This window comes from Hyperolius riggenbachi, chromosome 3, assembly GCF_040937935.1.
Source record: "Hyperolius riggenbachi isolate aHypRig1 chromosome 3, aHypRig1.pri, whole genome shotgun sequence".
In the NCBI taxonomy this organism is placed as follows: Eukaryota; Metazoa; Chordata; class Amphibia; order Anura; family Hyperoliidae; genus Hyperolius; species Hyperolius riggenbachi.
In genome coordinates, this window is record NC_090648.1 from 287154781 (window position 1) to 287176932 (window position 22152).

The 22152-nt window shown below is 40.6% G+C and overlaps 1 protein-coding gene across 4 annotated transcripts in view; it reads left to right on the forward strand.

Moving 5' to 3' along the window:
* Positions 1 to 22152, forward strand: part of LOC137563687 (protein Wnt-2-like) — a 118730-nt gene that overhangs the window by 49530 nt on the left and 47048 nt on the right. For all 4 annotated transcript variants that reach the window (XM_068276442.1, XM_068276440.1, XM_068276441.1 and 1 more), the window contains exons 3-4: positions 8360 to 8637; positions 15739 to 16003. In XM_068276442.1, the coding sequence (XP_068132543.1) occupies positions 8360 to 8637; positions 15739 to 16003 (543 nt within the window). The remainder of the gene's footprint in view (positions 1 to 8359; positions 8638 to 15738; positions 16004 to 22152) is intronic.

The following is a 22152-nucleotide window of genomic DNA, read 5'->3' on the forward strand; positions in this document are numbered from 1 at the left end:
AAAAACTAACTATGACAAGTAACTTGTCTATATATCTTATGTAAAGTTTACATAGTTTACACAGCAAATATAGTGGCATACAGCTTCAACAGTTTTATTATTTACAATGAGGGCAGCTATGTTCTGTTTGTCACATTACACACAGGCAAGCTGATAGCATCTCCAGCCCTCAGCTCAATCCCCTCTCCTTCTCCCTCCTCCCCTCTGCCTCTGAAATCTCTGGCTAGTAACCTCCTCCTCCTCCTACCCAGACTGAGCTCCCATAAGCCCTTGCTACATGAGTCAGAGAATGCCAAGGCACTCTGAAGCTGTGGGTGAGGCTTGTTTAGTTTATAGGGAATTAGCGTATTAAAACAAAACAAAAAAAAGTATTTGGCTTGAGGAACGCCCTATAAACTATATAAAAGGAACACAATTATGCAATGAGTAAAAGTTTATCTCAGATCTCAGAGCACTGTTATGCTAGGTACACGCAATACAATTTTCTGTTAGATTTATCTGCCAGATCGATTTTTTTTTCAACATGTCCGATCTTAATTTCGATTGATTTTCTGATCTATTTCCATAAAAGTAAATAGAAATCGATCTGAAAATTGGTTGAAAAATCAATCAAAATTAAGATCAAACATGTTGAAAAAAATCGATCTGGCAGGTAAATCTAACAGAAAATTGTTAGGGCAACCTTGTTTATCGTCATGATTTGCCTGTATAAATCGTTGGTTGTTACAATAAAAAATGTCAGTTAAACATATCATAGGAGACACACACTTATATTGGAGAAGTGAAATTATGTTCATTGGATTTAGAGAAAGTGTGCAATAATTGTTTAAACATAATTAGGCAGGTGCATAAATTTGGGCACCACAAAAAAAGAAATGAAATCAATATTTAGTAGATCCTCCTTTTCCAGAAATTACAGATCTAAACTCTTCCTGTAGGTTTCAATGAGAGTCTGGATTCTGGTTGAAGGTATTTTGGACCATTCCTCTTTACTAAACCTCTCTAGTTCATTCAGGTTTGATGGCTTCCGAGCATGGACAGCTCTCTTAAACTCACACCACATATTTTCAATTATATTCAAGTTTTGGGACTGAGATCATTCCAGAATGTTGTACTTGTTTCTGTGCATGAATGACTTCAGCTTTATCACGGATTCCTGGACATTTTTCTCCAGATTCTGCTGATACTGAGTGGAATCCATGTGTCCCTCAGCTTTAACAAGATTCCCAGTCCCTGCACTGGCCGCACAGCATGATGGAACCACCACCATATTTTACTGTAGGTAGCAGGTGTTTTTCTTGGAATGCTGTGTTCTTTTTCAGTCCACAGCACCTTATTCCAAAATGACGCTGGCTTGTCCTTATGTGCTTTAGCATACCTCAAGCGGCTCTGTGCTGTGGGTGGGTTTGTGCTCCTTGTAAAGTGTGCCAAATGGTTGAACGATACACAGGGACTCCATCTGCAGCAAGATGATGTTATAGGTCTTTGGTGCTGGTCTATGGGTTGACTGTTCTCACCATTCGTCACTTCTGTCTATCCGAGATTTTTCTTGGTCTGCCACTTCGAGCTTTAACTTGAACTGAGCCGGTCGTTTTCCATTTCCTCAATATGTTCCTAACTTTGGAGACAGACAGCTGAAATCTCTGAGACGGCTATCTGTATCCTTCTCCTAAACCATGATGGTGAACTACAGGATCTTCTCAAAAAATACTGTGATAAAGTTCATTATTTTCTGTAATGTACTGATAAACATTAGACTTTCATATATTTTAGATTCAAATACACACAACTGCAGTAGTTCAAGCCTTTTATTGTTTTAATATTGATGATTTTGGCATACAGCTCATAAAAACCAAAAATTCCTATCTTAAAAAATTAGCATATTTAATCCGACCAATAAAAGACAAGTGTTTTTAAAACAAAACAAAGTCAACCTTCAAATAATTATGTTCAGTTATGCACGCAATACTTGGTCGGGAATCCTTTTGCAAAAATGACTGCTTCAATGCGGCGTGGCATGGAGGCAATCATCCTGTGGCACTGCTCAGGTGTTATGGAGGCCCAGGATGCTTCATTAGCGGCCTTAAGCTCATCCAGCGTGTTGGGTCTTGCGTCTCTCAACTTTCTCTTCACAATATCCCACAGATTATCCATGGGGTTCAGGTCAGGAGAGTTGGCAGGCCAATTGAGCACAGTAATACCATGGTCAGTAAACCATTTACCAGTGGTTTTGGCACTGTGAGCAGGTGCCAGGTCGTGCTGAAAAATGAAATCTTCATCTCCATAAAGCTTTTCAGCAGATGGAAGCATGAAGTGCTCCAAAATCTCCTGATAGCTAGCTGCATTGACCCTGCCCTCGATAAAACACAGTGGACCAACACCAGCAGCTGACATGGCACCCCAGACCATCACTGACTGTGGGTACTTGACACTGGACTTCAGGCATTTTGGCATTTCTCTCTCCCCAGTCCTCCTCCAGACTCAGGCACCTTGATTTCTGAATGACATGTAAAAGTTGCTTTCATCTGAAAAAAGTACTTTGGACCACTAAGCAACAGTCCAGTGCTGCTTCTCTGTAGCCCAGGTCATGTGCTTCTGCCACTGTTTCTGGTTCAAAAGTGGGTTCATGCTTCCATCTGCTGAAAAGCTTTATGGAGATGAAGTTTTCATTTTTCAGCACAACCTGGCACCTGCTCACAGTGCCAAAACCACTGGTAAATGGTTCCTGACCTGAACCCCATAGAGAATCTGTGGGATATTGTGAAGAGAAAGTTGAGAGACGCAAGACCCAACACTCTGGATGAGCTTAAGGCCGCTATCGAAGCATCCTGGGCCTCCATAACACCTGAGCAGTGCCACAGGCTGATTGCCTCCATGCCATGCCGCATTGAAGCAGTCATTTCTGCAAAAGGATTCCCGACCAAGTATTGAGTGCATAACTGAACATAAATATTTGAAGGTTGACTTTTTTTGTTTTAAAAACACTTTTCTTTTATTGGTCGAATGAAATATGCTAATTTTTTGAGATAGGAATTTTGAGTTTTCATGAGCTGTATGCCAAAATTATCAATATTAAAACAATAAAAGGCTTGAACTACTTCAGTTCTGTGTATTTGAATCTAAAATATATGAAAGTCTAATGTTTATCAGTACATTACAGAAAATAATGAACTTTATCACAGTAGGCTAATTTTTTGAGAAGATCCTGTATCTTTGTCTTCAGGTCATTTGAGAGTTGATTTGAAACCCCCATGTTGCTACTCTTCGTAGAAAATTAAGAGGAGGGAAATTTACAATTGACCCCCTTAAATACTCTTTCTCATAATTGGCTTTACCTGTGTATGTAGGTCAGGGGTCACTGAGCTTACCTAGTCAATTTTAGTTTCAATAATTAGTTCTAAAGGTTTTGGAATCAATAAAATGACAACAGTGCCCACATTTATGCATCTTCCTAATTTTGTGTAAACAATTATTGCACACAATACATTTTGTAAAAATAATTGTTGCGCACAATAAACTTCATTTCACTTCTCAAATATCATTGTATGTGTCTCCTATATAATATATTTAACTGACTTTTTTTTTTATCATATCAACCAACGATTTATACAGGAAAATCATGACGATTAACAAGGTTGCCCAAACTTTTGCATCCCACTGTAAGTATAAAAAATATTGAAGATAGGTTTGTCACAGTTCATCTTGGTTCAGATTATAAAGAGATTAACAACATAGCAGGTTTGGCAGAAATCATTTCTGTATATAGAAGTATAAGCACTACTATTTCTGTTTGGGTGTACCATTGTGATCTGCTCAACTTCTTAGCACAGTATTACATTTGCATTAGTTTATGACTATAATAGCTAAAATAAGAACAGATGTGAGATTATCAGTGATTTGTTTGTCCACTGTAAGTGAGTTTTGAAAATCCACTTAACACATAACACATCATTCTGCTAGTATAGTTTCACGTTGCTCTCACATTTCCAATATTTGATATGCACTATAGTTTTGGATAATATATCAAATTGAATATTTGGACAGTTTCATGTACAGTCTGTTTTCAGGATTGTGCATGCAGGAATAAATCTTTTCGCTGCTCTTTACCCCACCCAAGTGCTTTCTGGAGTGACTTTACATTTTTCTTGGCTGCTGTACACTTGAAAAGTACAAGTTCTTAGTTCTGAAATAGATTACAGAATCCAAGGTTTTAGCAGTATAGGTCATGTTTTCTAATGGAGGTCAGAACTTTTTCCCCAAATATGCCATTTAAAGTAAATATTTGAAATACAATGAAAAATACAGACTTAATTATTTAAGCAAAAGAAAACAATGCTATGTGCTATCTGCATGTGTGCAATACTTGATAGCTTCCATAAGGAACAATATGGACTGCTCACAGCTTGGCTGTAGAAGTCACCACCTAACATACTGTATGGAGTATTCATGGGGACATTGGGTAAGGCAACCAGCCTCTATTGTGGTTCACAGTGACACATAGCTATCTATGTTATTGCTGATATACATTTGTGTTCCATAGAAAATCCCACTTGCGTGTCAGTTAAAGAGGGATTGTCAGCCACAACATCAAATTCCATTTACCCACTGCTCTGTGTTTATTATGCATCCTGCAGCCTTACCCTGCATTGCAAGCAAATCAATCTATTTATAAATGCTTTTGCTGTAATAAATCTCATCTGTCAGCCTGGCTCTATTTGGTACATTGCCGACTAGAAAGGAAACCGGTCATCACTGCTCCCACATTCCTGCTTCTCACTGATTGGCTGAGGGGCAGTTCAGTGTGACATGAGGCTGAAATCTGATCTTGCTGTGCTCACATGTTTACAAAGAAAGCTAGAGCAGATTCTAGGAGGAGGAAAAAAAAAGAGTAAGCAAAGAAATGACATCAGAATCGGCTTCAGTCTGAGGGAAACAAAATGGCAAATGCCAGGTACAGAATTCTCTTTATTTACTATATAAAATTCCCTGAAATAGAAAACGTGGACAGTACAGTACAGTGGAACCTTGGTTTGCGAGCATAATTTGTTCTAGAAACGTGCTTGTAATACAAAGCACTCTTATATCAAAGCAAATTTCCCCATAAGAATTCATGGGAATCCAGGTGATTAGTTCCACAATCCAAAAACCATTTATAGTAAAAAAATAAAAAAAAAGTATAAATTAAAAATGTAAACAAGACTTTCATTATAACTAACAGAATCATTGGCTTTAACAAGGAACTTATCCATTGACAGTTGCTTTCGCCTACTTTTGAGCATTACATGCAAATGTGACTTTACACACAGTCTCTTCACTTAGATTAAGTAGAATTAAGTACAATCCTGCTGCGCCAAAGGGAGAAGAACTATCGGTTTAGGTGTGATGATGTGGCGCATGTATGCTTTCTTTTGCTTGTCTATCAACAAGTTGCTTGTATATCAAGTCAAAATTTCACAAAAAGGTTTGCTTGTATTGCAAAGCGCTCTTTAACCAAGTTATTCTCAATTCAAAGTTTTACTGTACTTCTGTTATGTAAGTAGAACAAGTATCTACCTATATATGTGTGTTTATTTTTGGGCATAATATGGCTGACCTTGCTGCTTTAATATTTAATGAAAACAAACTTTCGACTTTCGGGGGCGGTCTGTATGGCTGATATTGTGGTGAAACCCTCCCACAGTGTGATGTGACTGATTATGACTAAGGTCCTGGCAGTTTGCTGTCTGTGAACCTCATTGTGGGAAATAACAGCTTGTTTAAACTGCCAAGCAAGCATGATCTACCTCTGTATATAGAACTCTCAGTAATAAACATTCTGTACAGATCACTTGGCAGAACTAAAGATGTCACCATCGGTGTTAAATTTCAGAAGGTAAATCAGGGAGAGAAAAGGTTTTGCAATGGGCAAACACTGACTAAACAATCTATAAATGAATATTGTAAACAATAAGCAATTTTATTCATTGTTATTTTCACTGCTGTTCCTCTTTTACTAGTTAAAGGGAATGTGAAGTGAGTAAAATTATTTAAAATAAACACATGACGTAGCTGCGAATGAATATTGCATACTTACCTCACCGTCAATTCCTCAGCACCATTTTCTTCTTACAGTGATCCCTTCCAGTTCTCACAATATTTTGTCAGAACTGAAACATACCAGTTGCTGTCAGTTATATATCAGCAGCTGTCAGTTACAACTGAATGTGCAAGGTAATGTCCATGTTTCCCTGTGGCTGAAGTGGGTGAAATTATAGTTTAACAGTGTGCTTACCAGGAAGCGGTTATGGGATAATGGCCATTTTTAAAATGGAGGATGGTGAATTCCATTGATCACAGTGGACAAACGTGTTGCAGGAGAGGAGAATGAGATTGAGTAGTAGACTACACAGGAAGTATGTATGACCTGTGTATGGTTATTTTGACTTTTTATTTTCAGTTCAGGTTCTCTTTAAAGAGACTCTGTAACAAAATTTTCAGCCTTAGTTCTTCTATCCTATAAGTTCCTTTGCCTGTTCTAATGTGCTCTGGCTTACTGCAGCCTTTCCTAATTGCACAGTGGCTGTGTTATCTCTGTTATATGATCTAATCTGTTTTCTTCTGTTGGGCTAAGGCTGGAATGTGTGGAATGTGCAGGGCTGCTTGTGATTGGATAGAAGTGATACACACCCTCTGCAGGCCCCCTGCATGCTCTCTATGACTCACACACTCTGCTTATGTGAGCCTTTCACAAGCTGGTTAGTTTGTTTGTAAACACTGCCTAAAACTGTTAATTACAAGCCAGGATTGCAGCAGAGAGTGGCAGAAACAGCACAGAGGGGCCCAGGAGAACATAATGAATAGAATGGTATGCTTTTTGCTGTAAAGTACAGATTCTCTTTAAGGACCACAGGCTTTACCCCTCTTCCCCCCCAAGTGACCAGGCAATTTTTTTTTACAAATATGGTCACTGCAGCTTTAAGGGCTCGCTGCAGGGCCGTACAGCTCAGCACACAAGTGATTCCCCTTTTTCTGCCCACCAACAGAGCTTTCTGTTGGTGGGCTCTGATGGCTGCCACTTTGTTTATTTATTTATTTTTATCTATTTGGGTTTTTTAAAATACATTTGACACTTTTTTTAATTTTATATCCAGCCCTCCCTCCCCCCACCAGCCAATCACTGTGATCGGCTGTCCTAAGTATCAGCCTAAGACAGCCGTCGCTGTCGTGTCACACGGCTGTCCCCAGTACAGTGCTGCCATAGATCGTAGCGCTGTACAGTGTAAATGGATGTCGGTTTTGCCATCTAACAGTCTCCTAGCGGTGATCGCCACTGGGAGACTGATGACGGAGTGGTGCATGCGATCTGCAAAATCCCGCACCAGGATTTCACGCTAATTGGCCTTGAGCGGTCCTGGGACTGCCGTTGCGTTCACGCCAGTTGACGTGAAGCGATTGGCTAAAGGTTAAAGTACACCTGAACTGAGAGGATATAGACCCTAAACAAGCATACAGATCAGATGTTTCTAACTGAAGTCTGACTGGATTAGCCTCATGATTGTTTTAGGTGTATGCTTCAGACAGTATTGCAGCCAAAGTGATCAGCAGGACTGCCAGGCAACTGGTATTGTTTAAGAGGGAATAAATATGGCAGCCACAACATCCCTCTCCATTCAGGTGTACTTTAATCCAGGCTCTATGGACTATTTGTAGACACACTGCATTATTATAAAAAGATTTAACATTTATAGTCTTTCTGTGTTACTTAAAGGGACTCTGAGCAGTGCCTGTGGGTATGCCTTTAAGCATACCTACAACTAATTAATTATATCCTCATACCTACCAGCATGATATTTGTAATTATATCCCCCTGGGTTCCTTGTATTTCATTGCATTGTGCTGAATGGAGCTGCCGACTTTGGGAAAAAGTCGCCCTGTGTAATACAAGTAACTATGGAAAGATGCATACCATTTTGAAGATCTCCTTTCTCCTCTTTCCAGTGATATATAAACCGCCGCCCTACGCCTTTTAGTTTTCATTATTTTCGCGATTGAAATCGCGGCCGTGGCAATTTTTTGATCTCGAAAAATAAAAGGCGGTTTATATATCATTGGAAAGAGGAGAAAGAGAGCTTCAAAATGATATGCATCTTTCCATAGTTACTGCACTGCTCGGAGTCCCTTTAAAATATCCATGTTTGTCACTGCAGTGATTTCCAAGCTGTTACATGCTAGTATAGAACTGGGTATGTTTACTTTGTTATATTTTCCAAATCTGGTTTTCTAGAGTTCATCCATTTAATACAGTTCATTGATAAAAGGGGGAAAAAAAAATCACAGCAATCTAGTGAATTCACCAATTTTCTTTTATTCACATTTCCAGGTAGTCGAGAGTCGGCCTTTGTTTACGCTATCTCGTCTGCTGGGGTTGTTTTTGCTATTACAAGGGCATGCAGTCAAGGAGAGCTGAAGTCCTGTTCATGTGATCCTCATAAAAAAGGTTCCTTTAGAGATACCAGAGGCATATTTGACTGGGGTGGATGCAGTGATAACATAGACTACGGCATTAAGTTTGCCAAAGCATTTGTTGATGCAAGAGAAAAAAAAGGAAAAGATGCAAGAGCACTGATGAACCTTCACAACAACAGAGCTGGAAGAAAGGTACTTATTTATAATAATAATAATTCTAACAGTTGTATAGCACTTTTCTCCTGTTGGACTCCAAGCGCTCAAGAGCTGCAGCCACTGGAGGCGCTCAAGGGGCCACACTGTAGTGTTAGGAAGTTTTTCCCAAGGACTTCTTACTGAATAGGTACTGATCCTAGCCAGGATTCGAACTCTGGTCTCCCATGTCAAAGGCAGAGCCATTTACCAGTACACTATCCAGCCTTTTACTCATTCTGTTGTACTTTGCAGCATTAAAAGATTAATATGAAATGAAGCATATAAACTCCTTCTATTAGCCAAATCGATCTTTAAAATGTATACATTATTTAGAGGCTTTCCATTTTTGACTCAAAGTAGGTCTGTATTAAGGCCATCAGAGCATACCTACTGTCATCGGTAGTGATGGTGTTTGAATTTGTCACCACATGGTTTGGAACCCAAACACACACATTCAGCACGGCAGCACACTGGAGTGTGTTTCATTTAAATTTGATACTTCCTCCTTGAAACACTGCTTCCTTAAAGCGATATTGTCACCATAAAAATCAAATTTCAACAGCAACTGGTCTGAGTGTATTAAGTGATGAAGATAATAATCCTGCATTAAAAACTTGCAAAACTTTTTCTGCTGTTATGATTTGGAGTTATCACATACTTTAGGAGCACTGGCCCTTTAGTAGTCGGTGCCAAACAGTTGAATGCTGGGAGTTATTTTTATCTATAATGTATTCCTCCTCCATTTAATTCCCTGCCTGGCTGCTTATCAGAAACACCCTCTGATCACTTGTGTTTACAAGCAAGGCTGAGGTGACTCAGCGAGTTGGAGGAGTGAATAAAAGTAAGTAAATAAAAAGACAGTGCAGTTCCTAGTATACACCTCAGTGGCAGTGTCTGAAGACTCTGGGAGGAGGGCAGCTAATGAATACACAATGGCCTCAATTCACTAAGCTTTATCAAACACTTTATCAAACGTTTGATAATTTACCTCATGGGTAAAATCTAATTTTGAATTCACTAAGGTGTTATGGATTTATTGAACATTTTAGCAATAAAACATTTGATAAATCTATAACACCTTACTGAATTCAAAATTAGATTTTACCCATGACTTAAATTATCAAACGTTTGATAAAGTGTTTGATAAAGCTTAGTGAATTGAGGCCAATGGGGGGGGGGGAGGAACAAGAGTCATGGAGGATATGACGTCAGCATTAGCTTGTCAAAATGGCCACTGCCTAGAATAGGATTTTCTGCTTTTCCTTTATAAAATTCACAGGAATCATTATGTGGGTAGCACAAAACATCTGTTATGTAAGTAGAAGTAGTATTTATCTACTTATATATGTGTTTTTTTTTATTTCTAGCTTAGCATGGGTGTCGCTTGTTCTTTAAAAGCCCTTTATTGCAATATGGGTAGATACACTTGGAGGGGTGGTGACAAAGAAGCCTGCCAGCGGTTTCATAAACTAGTTGCTTTTTCAGAGGCAGTAACACTTATCAGAACTAGGAGTTCAAGCTAAAGATAAAAACTGATATTGGTGCTCATCAGTTTGGGGTATGGTACATTGAGGATGGCTTCTGCAGAGATAGGCTTGATGTAAACTTATTAGAGAAATATGCAGGTTGCAACTTTTGGATTGCTTCTGTAGATGCTAGTTTCTTGGCTGCAGTACACCTTTACTGAGTTTCAGTTTGATATGTGCAATGAAGAAGAAAGATATTGGCACTAAAGACATCAGCACTCTTTATTCCTGATTTCTCTCTTCAGCGCAGCCACCAAAAAACACATGCTGCGTGCTCAAGCCAAGCAGCAAACGCACTGGTATATCTTAACCACTTTACCCCCACCCGTACGGATTTCTCCGTCCCTTTTTTCATCCTTTTACCACCAGGGACGGAGAAATCCGTACTTCCCGCGCTCCCGCTCGCTTATGCGCGCACTCCCGCTCACTTGTGCATGCACTCCCGCTCGCCCGGATATCAATGAACGGGAAAATCCATTCCCGTTCGTTGATCTAAGCCCCCACAGTGATCTGCTGCTTCTACGAGAAGCAGCGATCATTGTGAAGAAAAAAAAAAAAGTTCCCAGCCTCTTTGTACTTCCTGCAAGCGTCCTTCCGGACGCTTGCAGGTCACATAAATAAAATGTTACTGTGGCCATCTTGTGGCCAAATAGTAAAACTACACCCTAAAGCATTTTTCACATACAAATACACTACTTTTACACAAAAAATTAACTCATTACCTCCCACACTCCCCAATTTAATTTTTTTTTGTAATTGAAAAAAAAAAATTACAATAAAAAAAATACATAAATAGTTACCTTAGGGACTGAACTTTTTAAATATTTATGTCAGGAGGGTACAACACTGTTACTTTATAAACTATGGGCTTGTAATTAGGGATAGACGCAAAACTGAAAAAAATGCACCTTTATTTCCAAATAAAATATTGGCGCCAAAAAACATTGTGATAGGGACATAATTTAAACGGTTTTATAACCGGGACAAATGGGCAAATACATTTCATGGGTTTTAATTACAGTAGCATGCATTATTTAAAAACTATAATGGCCGAAAACTGAAAAATAATGAATTTTTTTCCCACATTTTTCCTATTTTCCCATTAAAACATATTTAGAATAAAATAATTCTTGGCATAATGTCCCACCTAAAGAAAGCCTAATTGGTGGCAGAAAAAACAAGATATAGTTTATTTCATTGTGATAAGTAATGATAAAGTTATAGACGAATGAATGGAAGGCACGCTGAAAGGTGAAAATTGCTCTGGTGCTCAAGGGGTAAAACCCCTCAGTGGTGAAGTGGTTAAAGAAGCTACTAACAATACAATTTGCCAAACGATTGTTTACAAACAATTTTTTTTATATGAATGATTGGAATTGATAGTTTGTGACCACTAATGGAAAAAAATCTCCTAACCAATCCAATCAAATTAATGAAATCTATCAGATTTTAGGATTGACCCCGTCAATCTGATGGGATTGCTTTGATTTTTGTGAAGCAGTAGTCCCAAATGATAATTTCCGCTGGTTCATGCAAAAAAATTGTTCATAAAGAATCATTTGGCAAATTTTATATTTAGTGGTCACCTTTAGAGAGAGAGAGAGGCTGGCACTGGCGAACGTGCATTTTACTGTAAGATCAAGATCAGGACTTACCGTTTCGTTTTGAAGGTGCTACATGTGGCTGTGTGGGGGGCGGGGCTCATCGGACCCAGCACCACACAGCCGCATGCAGAACCTTCATAATAAAACGAAGTGCTGATCTTACAATAAAACGCATTTTGGTAGTGTCCGCATCTCTCTCTCCTCTCTCTTCTCTCTCTTCTTCTTCTCTCTCTCTCTCTTCTCTCTCTCGCCTCTCTCTCGCCTCTCTCTCGCCTCTCTCTCTCTCTCTCTCTCTCTCTCTCAAAAACAGAGTTTAATTTTGAATCCTCAATCTGGGAAAAGTATGAAGATCAAAGAAGTCATGATAAATGATCTGCATTCTTGTGCCATGTGAGTTATATAGAAACTATTATAACTGGATTATCAGCATTACAGCCAGGAGATTTTTCAGAAGTGGAACATTGGTTGTCTCAGTATTTCGCTCATTCTAGCAGTACACAAATAACTCCATGAAACTCTGGATCAGAATGAAGTATCGGTTTGTCATTTACATTGGAGGCCATGATCCAGAGATCTGCTTTTCCCCCACTTGTTGAAAGCAGCAACATACATCTGGACTGCTGGGCAGGGGCATAACTAGAAATCACTGTGCTCCCCTTCAAAACTTTGGATGGGGCCACCTCCCCCCTTGCTTTCTGCACAGGTAAACTGAGAACCATTGTTATTCAATTGGACCATGCAGATAAAAACATACAGCAGTGAAGCACTGCACACATTTTCTCTAGCAATTACATTAGCTTCTGTGATAAAATATGCATGTTTTCATACATACAGATACACATGGTGTGCAGAAAACGCATGCAGAAAACCGACAGACGAGTGTGCTCCCAGCCACAGCTTTTTACACTCACGATGTCCATCTCTCTGTGCCTAGACTCCTCAAGCAACACTACAGTACACAGCACTTGGGGAAGAGTAGAGAGGTTGAGGGGAGGGGTAGAGCAGTGCTGCACACAATGCCCTGCTGAACACTGAATAAGGACTGTCTACAAATATTTGACTGCAAAACATTGCATGATTCCTTATCAGTGGCTGAGGGGATGCAGTCAATAGAACAATTGTGCAGATAGCAGAAAGTGTTTTTTCTCCATGCCCTTATGCTGGGTACACGCTGGGTTCCTGCACTCGATGCCCCGCTCGATTCCCGGCTGCTCAATTATTTCCGAGCATTTCCGAGTGCGTTTCGATGATTGTTAGGTCGATTCTCATGTAAAGTATGCCAAATCGACTTAACGAGCCATCGAAGTGCAAATCGGACATGTCGGAAATAATCGAGCGGCCGGGAATCGAGTGCGGGAACCAGCATTAGTTGTCAGTCTCTCAGGACAGGGAAAAGAAACCTCTTCGCCCACAGGCCCCCCTGCAGGCAGCACTGTTCTGTAGTAAGCTCTATAGGAAACGATCTATAAAGCCTATATGAACTGATAAAATATCAAACCTTTTAAATTGTAATATCTGAAGAATATCAGATATAAAAAAAATTACCGTTTCACATAATTTTGTTACATTTTGAAATGCACAAGGTTTTTCTCCATATGATTGAAATTCTTCAAATGTAAAAACATTTTGTTTTAGTTGTTTGACTGAAAGGTGTAATATTTTATATAGATTATATCTAACAGGCAAACCTCAGAAGCCATTTCACCAAATCCAATGGCAGAGAAGAGAAAAAAGCTGTAATAAATACATTTATAATAAGTTATGACCAACAAGCAGAAAGACGAGAATGTCTGGCACCATGAGGTTTATTTGACAGTGGTGAGATACTCAAGCAAAATGCAAAGATAATTACAATGCATGAACAGTTCTGTACAAACAGAAGTACTTATAAGATCAAGTGAGCAGGCGTGGGGAGAACAGTGGGTGGGCGCCTGTGGTGCATGGCCTCATAACCATTTTGCGGTGCTATTCCTGGCTTCTACTGAGGTTGGGTGCACAGTGAGGAAAAGCTGGAGCAACCTAGATAAGCGACGTCACGGTGACTAACTTCTTTTACGTCACATGGGTCCAGGGCCAGGCCGAGGCATAGGCTGGAGAGGCTCCAGCCTCAGGGCGCAGTGTAGGAGGGGGCGCAGAATTCATTCAGCTGTCATTCCTAATTGTGTTTGAAGCAGAAATAAATAAGAAAAGGGGATACATGGCAGTGACTACAAGCCAGATAACCAGATATTAAGGTGTTGGGGAGGTTGTGGGCCTTGTGGCGCCTCTTAGTCTAATGGCAATCAGTGTGTGACAGCTGGGGTGGGAGGGATGGAAGGGCGCACTTTGGTGTCTCAGCCTTGGGTGCTGGAGGATCTTGTCCCGGCTCTGCATGGGTCTGCCTTTGAAACCCATGTGATAGGTCTGCTTTCCGTAACATCACCATGGCGGACACTTATCTAGGTTGCTCCAGCTTATCCTCACTGTGTAACCAGCCCCAGTAGATGCCAAGAATTCCACTGTGAAACGGTTGTCAGGCCATGCACCCACCATTCTCCCCTACTCACTTGATCTGATAAGTACTTTTGTTTGTACAGAACTGTTCATGCATTGTAATTATCTTTGTGGGAGGGTGCCTGTGGTGCATCAGGTCGTGCACCACAGGTGCCCACCCACCATTCTCTCCACGCCTGCTCACTGGGTCTTATAAGTACTATTGATTGCACAGAATTGTTCATGCATTGTAATGATCTTTGCATTTTGCATCAGTATCTCACCAGTGTCAAACCTCAGGGTGCCAGACATTCTTGTCTTTCTGCTTGTTGGTCAGAACTATTACTTTGTCTTGAGCACATGAGAGTTTTTGGAGTGTCTGTCAGTGACCAATGCTGTACCTCTACCAGCGACTTTCTACATTTGTCCTTTATAATAAGTTATATTGTAGAAATGATAAATTAAATAGAAAACGAAGTTTAGAAAGAATATTCTGTAATTAATACCATTACTGAAAAGGATTATAAGGATATTGTTTGATAAGCGGTTAGCATTCTCATTTTACAGGTGAAGCATCAGATCTTATGGAACTTAAATGTCTGCCTCTAAATTATGTTTTTCCTCCCACAATCCATATAAGCTATAGCTTCTCCTAAACTATTTTCACAAGTGGTCATCATGACAATAGACCAGGCTTTCTCAACCAGGGTTCCCTAGAACACCAGGGTTCCTTGAGTACTCTACAGGGGTTCCTTGGCTTTTCCCCCATCCTGGGGGTTGGGGGGGGATGTATGATATTGAGCACACTATAATAGGGGGGTACAGAAAAAAGAAGCACTAAATTGGGGGGAGGGGGCACATTAATAAAAAGCATTAGAATTTGTAATAAAGGGCACTGCAATAGGGGGTAGTGACATAAACCGCCACATAAGCTTTAAAAGACCATGCCAGGGGTTCCTTGAGATCCAAAAATAACTTACAGGGGTTGGGTTCATTGAGATCCCCAAAAAAGTATTTGCAGGGTTACTTCAGGGTAAAAAGGTTGAGAAAGGCTGCAATTGATTGTGAGCTCCCCCAATGGACAGTCAGTGATGAGATTTTTGAATGCTCACAGTAAATGGCTGTGCTATATTTCCATCAATAGAACAAAATACAGCTTATTCTAAATTACAGATATCTGCAAAAAAGATAGCTATTAGATTAACAACATTATGTATGATTCTGTGTATTTGAAAATACCAAACTTTTCTCGGGTTTTTCTGAGTCCTAACACCAACCTGTACCATGTGTAAAGTTTGATTCCCACTGTATCAGTAATGCAGGCAAATCCTTTCACAGTGCAAAGACAACTACACCTCATATGCAGCTAGGCATTGTTTCTCTTGCACATGAATGTAGACACATGCTTTATTTGCCAACCTTTTATTCCTCAGTCCAGTCTGATTGATTTACCTTTGCTGCATATTTATAATTGTTTCCTTGTGTTTGTGCTTTAGGCAGTTAAGAGGTTCATGACACAGGAATGCAAATGCCATGGAGTGAGTGGATCCTGTACTTTAAGGACATGTTGGTTGACTATGGCTGACCTTCGAAAATCCGGAGATTTTCTTCGAAAAAAATATAATGGAGCGATACAAGTTGTTATGAATCAGGACGGGACTGGATTTACTATCGCAAACAAAAGATTTAAGAAACCAACTACCAACGATTTGGTATACTTTGAAAACTCACCTGACTACTGCATTAGAGACAAGGATGCTGGTGAGTTGTACAACTAGAGAAAGCGATTAGAAGAAGCTGATTTTGTTGACTATAGAATTATTGGGAATAGGTGTTTTGTGTGGTAGTAATAAGTGAATTATGTGCAATTTATTTCACAGCGAGTCTGCTAATGGACAGCTAAAGGTTATTTTATGGTTTTAAGAGCAGTTACCAGCAACCTAACAAACACCAAATCATAAACTTGATTGTAATATACGTTGGTATATTGATACAGTGATTCAGTTACAAGCACACAGTAATCCCCCTTCCTGGACAGAGGTAATTGTACATACTCCAGCCAAAGATTTCTATTGTTTACCTGTATTTTGAAGAGGATCAGGTGAGTTTGGGGACATTGATATGAAATTGGCAACATTTCACTTTACATTTGTTTCAGTGGAAATGTGCAAGATTACAGTAACCAGAAACGTGCTTTTCTATGAGTCTTTTTTTTCCCCCTGTTTATAAACATATCAGTTAAAGGGAGACTCCACTTTTACCAAAATTCTTACAAATGTATATTGGGCTATCACAAACTTTTTATACTTAAATGCTATTACAGCATATCTTTCAATTATAAATGTCAGACAGCTATGATTTTTCAAAACAGGATGGCATTGAGAAATTCAGTATGTAGCTTTATTGCTTGTTTTGTGGGATGATCCCCTCCTCACAAAACTATATTTTTGTATACCGGTAAGTAGTAATGTGATGTGAGCCGGGTCCAGCTTCATCGTGAACAAGGCATGGATTACATTTGACACTCCATCACCAGCATTTTTCTTTACACCAACTTGAAGATTTAGGGCCCGTTCACACTGCACGCGTTTCCATATGCGTTTTGGAAACGCGTGCGGGGGGGCCGACACGCAGGACATCAGACATTGCATAGAGTGCAATGTCTGATGTTCACACAGCATGCGTTCCGGACCTGTGCGGTCCGGGAACGCATGCTGCACGCAGATTTTACAAAAACGCGCGGCTGTCCCATTCACTTTTCAGTGATGGGATCAGCCACGCAACGCATACGAACGCGGATGGCGTGCGTTCGTACGCGTTGCAGTCCGCATGCGTTGCGGTCCGCACTTTGTAGTCTGAACGGGCCCTTAGGCTAGTTTCACATTGGGCCTTTGGTCTCAATTCACTAAGCTTTATCAAACACTTTATCAAACGTTTGACAATTTACCTCAGGAGTAAAATCTAATTTTGAATTCACTAAGGTTGTATAGATTTATTGAATGTTATATCGATAAAACATGCAATAAATATATAACAACTAAGGGCCCGTTTCCACTATAGCGTTGCGGAATCGCCGGCGCATGCGAGTTGCATGCGGGTGCGATTCCGCATGCGTTTTTTGCCGCGATTTCGCATAGGTAAGGGTGATGCGATTTTAACCATGTCACTGCCTGTGTGAATTAACATGGGTACCTATGCGAAATCGCATGCGAAATCGCGGCAAAAAACGCATGGGGAAAACGCATGCGATTTCCCTATTAAATACATTGCGTGCGATTCGCCTGCATTCCACACGCAGGCGAATTCTGAGGGCCCTACCCTGCAGATTTTTTCTGCACAGAAAAACGTGCGGGGAAACGCACAAGTGGAAACAGTCCCATCCACTTGCACTGGCTATGCGAATTCGCATGCGGGCAACGCATGCGAATTCGTGATAGTGGAAACGGGCCCTTAGTGAATTCAAAATTAGATTTTACCCCTGAGGTAAATTATCAAACGTTTGATAAAGTGTTTGATAAAGCTTAGTGAATTGAGGCCTTTTTTGTGTTAAACATAACATCGTTATATACTCGGCAGAGTCAATCATTATCGGCCACCTTGGCCATGCTTCGAGTGTTTGTATAAGGCTTTAGGGCCCATTTCTACTAGCTGCAAATCCCAGCTGTTTTCTGAATGTGATTTCGGATGCAGAACCGCAGCCTATTAAATTAATTGGCTGCATCTGAATTGTATGTGCCGCCCCCCCCCCTCCCCCCCAAAGTCCTGGCTGCAGTTGTCTGCAGATACATCTGAATCCCTATAGTTGTGCATGGCAGGCTATAACAATTCAGCTGCAGCTTCACAACTGCACGGGTGCTGTATCTGATTCAAAAACGCCCGCAGTACCCAGTAGAAGTAGGCCCCTAATCTGTCTTTTCTTTACCTATTGTACACATGGTCTACAGTAGTAAGTCAGTGGTGAACAGATAAGAAACAGAAATTCAGCTCTCTGACTGAAAGAAACAGATGCAGCAATGGAATTCCGCTGGTTTTATAAAATTAACCTTAAATTTGCAATAGTGGAAACTGTAAAGTCATAGGTAGAAATCTGAACAGAAACAAAGTATAGCCATGTTTCTGCCCACAACTTTAACATGTATTGTCATGTCCCCCTTTGAAAAGTATTGCCATTTGCACCATACATGTTGCAGGGTGGCATGTTGGTGTCAAGTATAGTTGGTCACCTGTTACCTTTACTTCTCCTCCCGTCCTTCCCTCAGGACCTCTCCACACATGCATCTCTGAAATAGATTGACAAGTGGAGAACCCTAAAGAGGAGGAAACTGATATAAGTAGAGTCACTGAAAGCCCAGGGCTCTTAATGTTATGAGTATCTTTACCCAGTTCCAGCTTGTCTTTAATATATCAATGCCCCACCATAGGCTTACACTCCCCTAGTTACCAGGCTATTTTTTTACGAATTGGAGCTCTGCAGCTTTAATAGCTAGCTGCAGAGCCAATACCATGCAGCACACAAATCCCCCCCCCCCCTTCCTTTTCTGCCCACCAACAAACCACCAACAGATATTTCTGTTGGGGGGCTTTGATGGCTCGTGCAATGTTTTTTTTTTATTATTATTTTATTTTTTTTAAATAAATGTGTCTATTTTTTATTTATTTTTTTACTCCTCTCCCTCCTCCCCCCCCCCCCCCCAGCCAATCACAGCGATCAGCTCTCATAGGCTTCAGCCTATGAGAGCTGATCACTCTCTGAGCCTCTCCAGGGGACAGCCAAGTGACACGGCTGTCCCCAGTACAGCGCTGCCTTAGATCGCATCGCTGTACAATGTAAATGGACGGTTTTGCCATCTAACAATCTACTAGCGGGGATTGCCGCTGATGCGGAGCTTTGTCATACAAGCGGGGCATCGGCACGCGCAATCCCTGCAAAACTCTGCCCCAGGACTTGACGCCTTTCGGCATTAGGCGGTCCTGGGGCTGGCACCTTACTGATGCCTATTGGCATTAGGCGATCGGGAAGGGGTTAAAGTTTGTGAACCCTTTTTGAAGTTTTAATATTTCCTATGTAAATATGACCTAAATATGATTTGCTTTTTACACCTGTCCTAGTGCTATACAATGAAACCCAATTCAACACTTGTAAACTGATCCAGTTAGGGCCCGTTTCCACTAGTGCGGTGCGAATCGCTGGGATTCCACCGCTGATAAAATCGCATGCGGATGCGATTCCGCATGCGATTTTTGCCGCGATTTCGCATGCGATTTTGCATAGGCAGGCTATCAGCGATTTTAACCATGTCACTGCCTGGCTCAATGTACATTAGTTTTAGTGCGAATTCGCACGCGAAATCGCGGCAAAAACGCATGTGCGATTTCCCCTATTAAATACATTGCCTGCGAATCGCCTGCATTCCACACGCAGGCGAATTCTGCAGGCCCTACCGTGCAGAAAAATCCTGCACAGCAAAACGCACCAAAAAACTGACAAGTGGAAACAGTCTCATCCACTTGTATTGGTTATGCGAATCCGCATGCAGACAACGCATGCGGATTCGCTCTAGTGGAAACGGGCCCTAACACATGTCTGCTGTTGTATTTTCTTATCAGCTTATTTTCTTATCTCTTTGGTGGTCTGGTGTACAGTCTGCTGGTTTACAATTAGGCCAGAAACCATTGAGGGATCTTTTTCGTCACCACTTCAGCACTTTGTGTCCTCCTTAATGACAGAGTGTCTGATGACTGGCAAGATATATATGATGGTGTGTAGACCATTTTCTACCTCTTGAGTTGCAGCCTGTTTGGTAGTTCTTGGATTGTTGCCATCTTTCTTGTTTTCTCATTGTGGTTGCCATGTGATTGAGGGATACCAAGGTATTTGTAGTAGGTTTGCATATCTCCTATGTACCCTGCTGGCAGCTCCACCATGCCAGCCCTATCTACTGTCCTTTTTTGTACGAACATCCAGCTACACTTCTCCATTCTAAACAACATTTCAGTGTCCTCACTTTTAATCCATTTTAGGTGGATAAGCAAGTCATTGCCTTGTTCACTGTTAGAATATACAATATATAGAATGTATAGAAGGTACATTTTTATATTTCCTCCATTTTGAAGTTGTGTCATATCCAGTTCTTTCCATTAACTGGCTAACTACCCTTGGTTTCAAACCAATGCACAGCAGCAGCAAAGAATGGTGCCTTAACTTAGTTCCTTAAGTTGCCAACATATTTAAAATGGTTCTCACCTGAGCCAGACAGTGGGGCAGCCGCAGCTGAGAATACAGCATGTGTGGAGCACCCCCCAAACTCCCTCGAGCTCCAACGGATCGACTCGACCAAGGGTATTGTTCTTTCCTCTCCCCACATACTCTGTTGGCCCTCCTTCCCCTCCATTGCAACAGAGTACATCACTAGCCAGAAGGCTAGAAACACGTCTGTAAAGAACTTGACCTGAACTGTTGCCCAAGAGATCAAGTCCCGAACTCTGCCAGATGACATTTAGTGTATATGTCTACCCACCTTTATGTGCCTTTTGCAATTTATAAAATTAGGAATTCACATACTCATTTCTGTGACATTGAGCTGTAAGATTTCGCGTCAATTCAAGTTGTGCTAAGAGTTAGTGAGTCTAGACCTTGAGTCTTGTCTGTCTGCTGTTGTGAGCTGCTTTGATCTTCTGTTAGTGTACCCAATGGCCTTCTAGACCGTGTTCATGTACTAACCTATATGGTAATGAAGCATTGTCCTTATTTGGGTAGCCAGTCTGGGTAGAAGCCTGTGGCTAACAGCTGCTTCATCTGCACTGCCGTTAGTCTCTTAAGCCAGCAGGTGTAGGTCATGCTTGCACCAGCTGCTGTCCAGTTGTTATATGTCTGTCACCGTGATGTTGATTGGTTGTTGTTTGGGGAAACAGGGAAACTCAAAGTACCAGGGCATCTTTTCTGCAGACCAGTCATTGTACCAAAACTTTCATGTTACCTGTTCTGTAGTCTTCTTGCAAGTACTGTACTTAGAAGGCCTTTGCTTGTGAAAAAAATAAAAAACAAAAACTGAAAATAGGGTTGAACTATTATAAGCATGGTTGAAAAGTTGCATCATTCCTCTTGGTGCAATATTTAATCCTGAAAATGGAATCTTACATCTACAGCATTATTATTCACAGTGTAGAGCAGTGACATAATGCTTGCTGTTCAGTGGATCTACTTTTAATGAACCGCTATTATACACAAGATTTTTTTTCGGTCGGATGATGTGACGTATTTATCTGCCTTAATGGAAATAGCCGTTTCCAATGTTAGATTTCAGTGTGGTGACTTCACTCTCAGTATCCACATTGTTCTGTAGATCAGGTCTTGAAATGTATTGATTACGATGTCAGATTTACATGGAATGAGCTGATGTAGAGAGTGCACTTAAGGAATGAAATAAGCAAAGATGCACTTAACCTGATTTTATAATGTTCCCCTCAAACTGTGCTATTTTCTCTGAATTTCAATTGTATGTCTGGTATTAACTGTTCGCGTAAGGTCACTTTGGATGGGATGACGTTTTCTAAGATGGAAATGAGGTACTCATTTAGCTTCCTTGGTTGAATACATCATAAAGTTGTTGGTTGTTTTGTGCTAACTCTTTAGTGTAAGTAGATATACCGGTATGCCTAAGCTGGTCTCTAGAATATATTCGCACAGGTAAGCTACTACTATATAAGCATTCTACCAGGAGGCTCTATATCTATAGTGTGAGAACATGGACATGGACTGAGAACACTGAACTCAGCAATAACCTTCTGGCAACCATTATGTTTTCTTACAGCCAGGTAATTTTTTTCTTATCAATTCAGGAGCTGTTTTATTTTGCCCTACCAGTCTTGAGCTTCATAACTATGTTCTTTTCATCAGGCTAAGGAGCTTG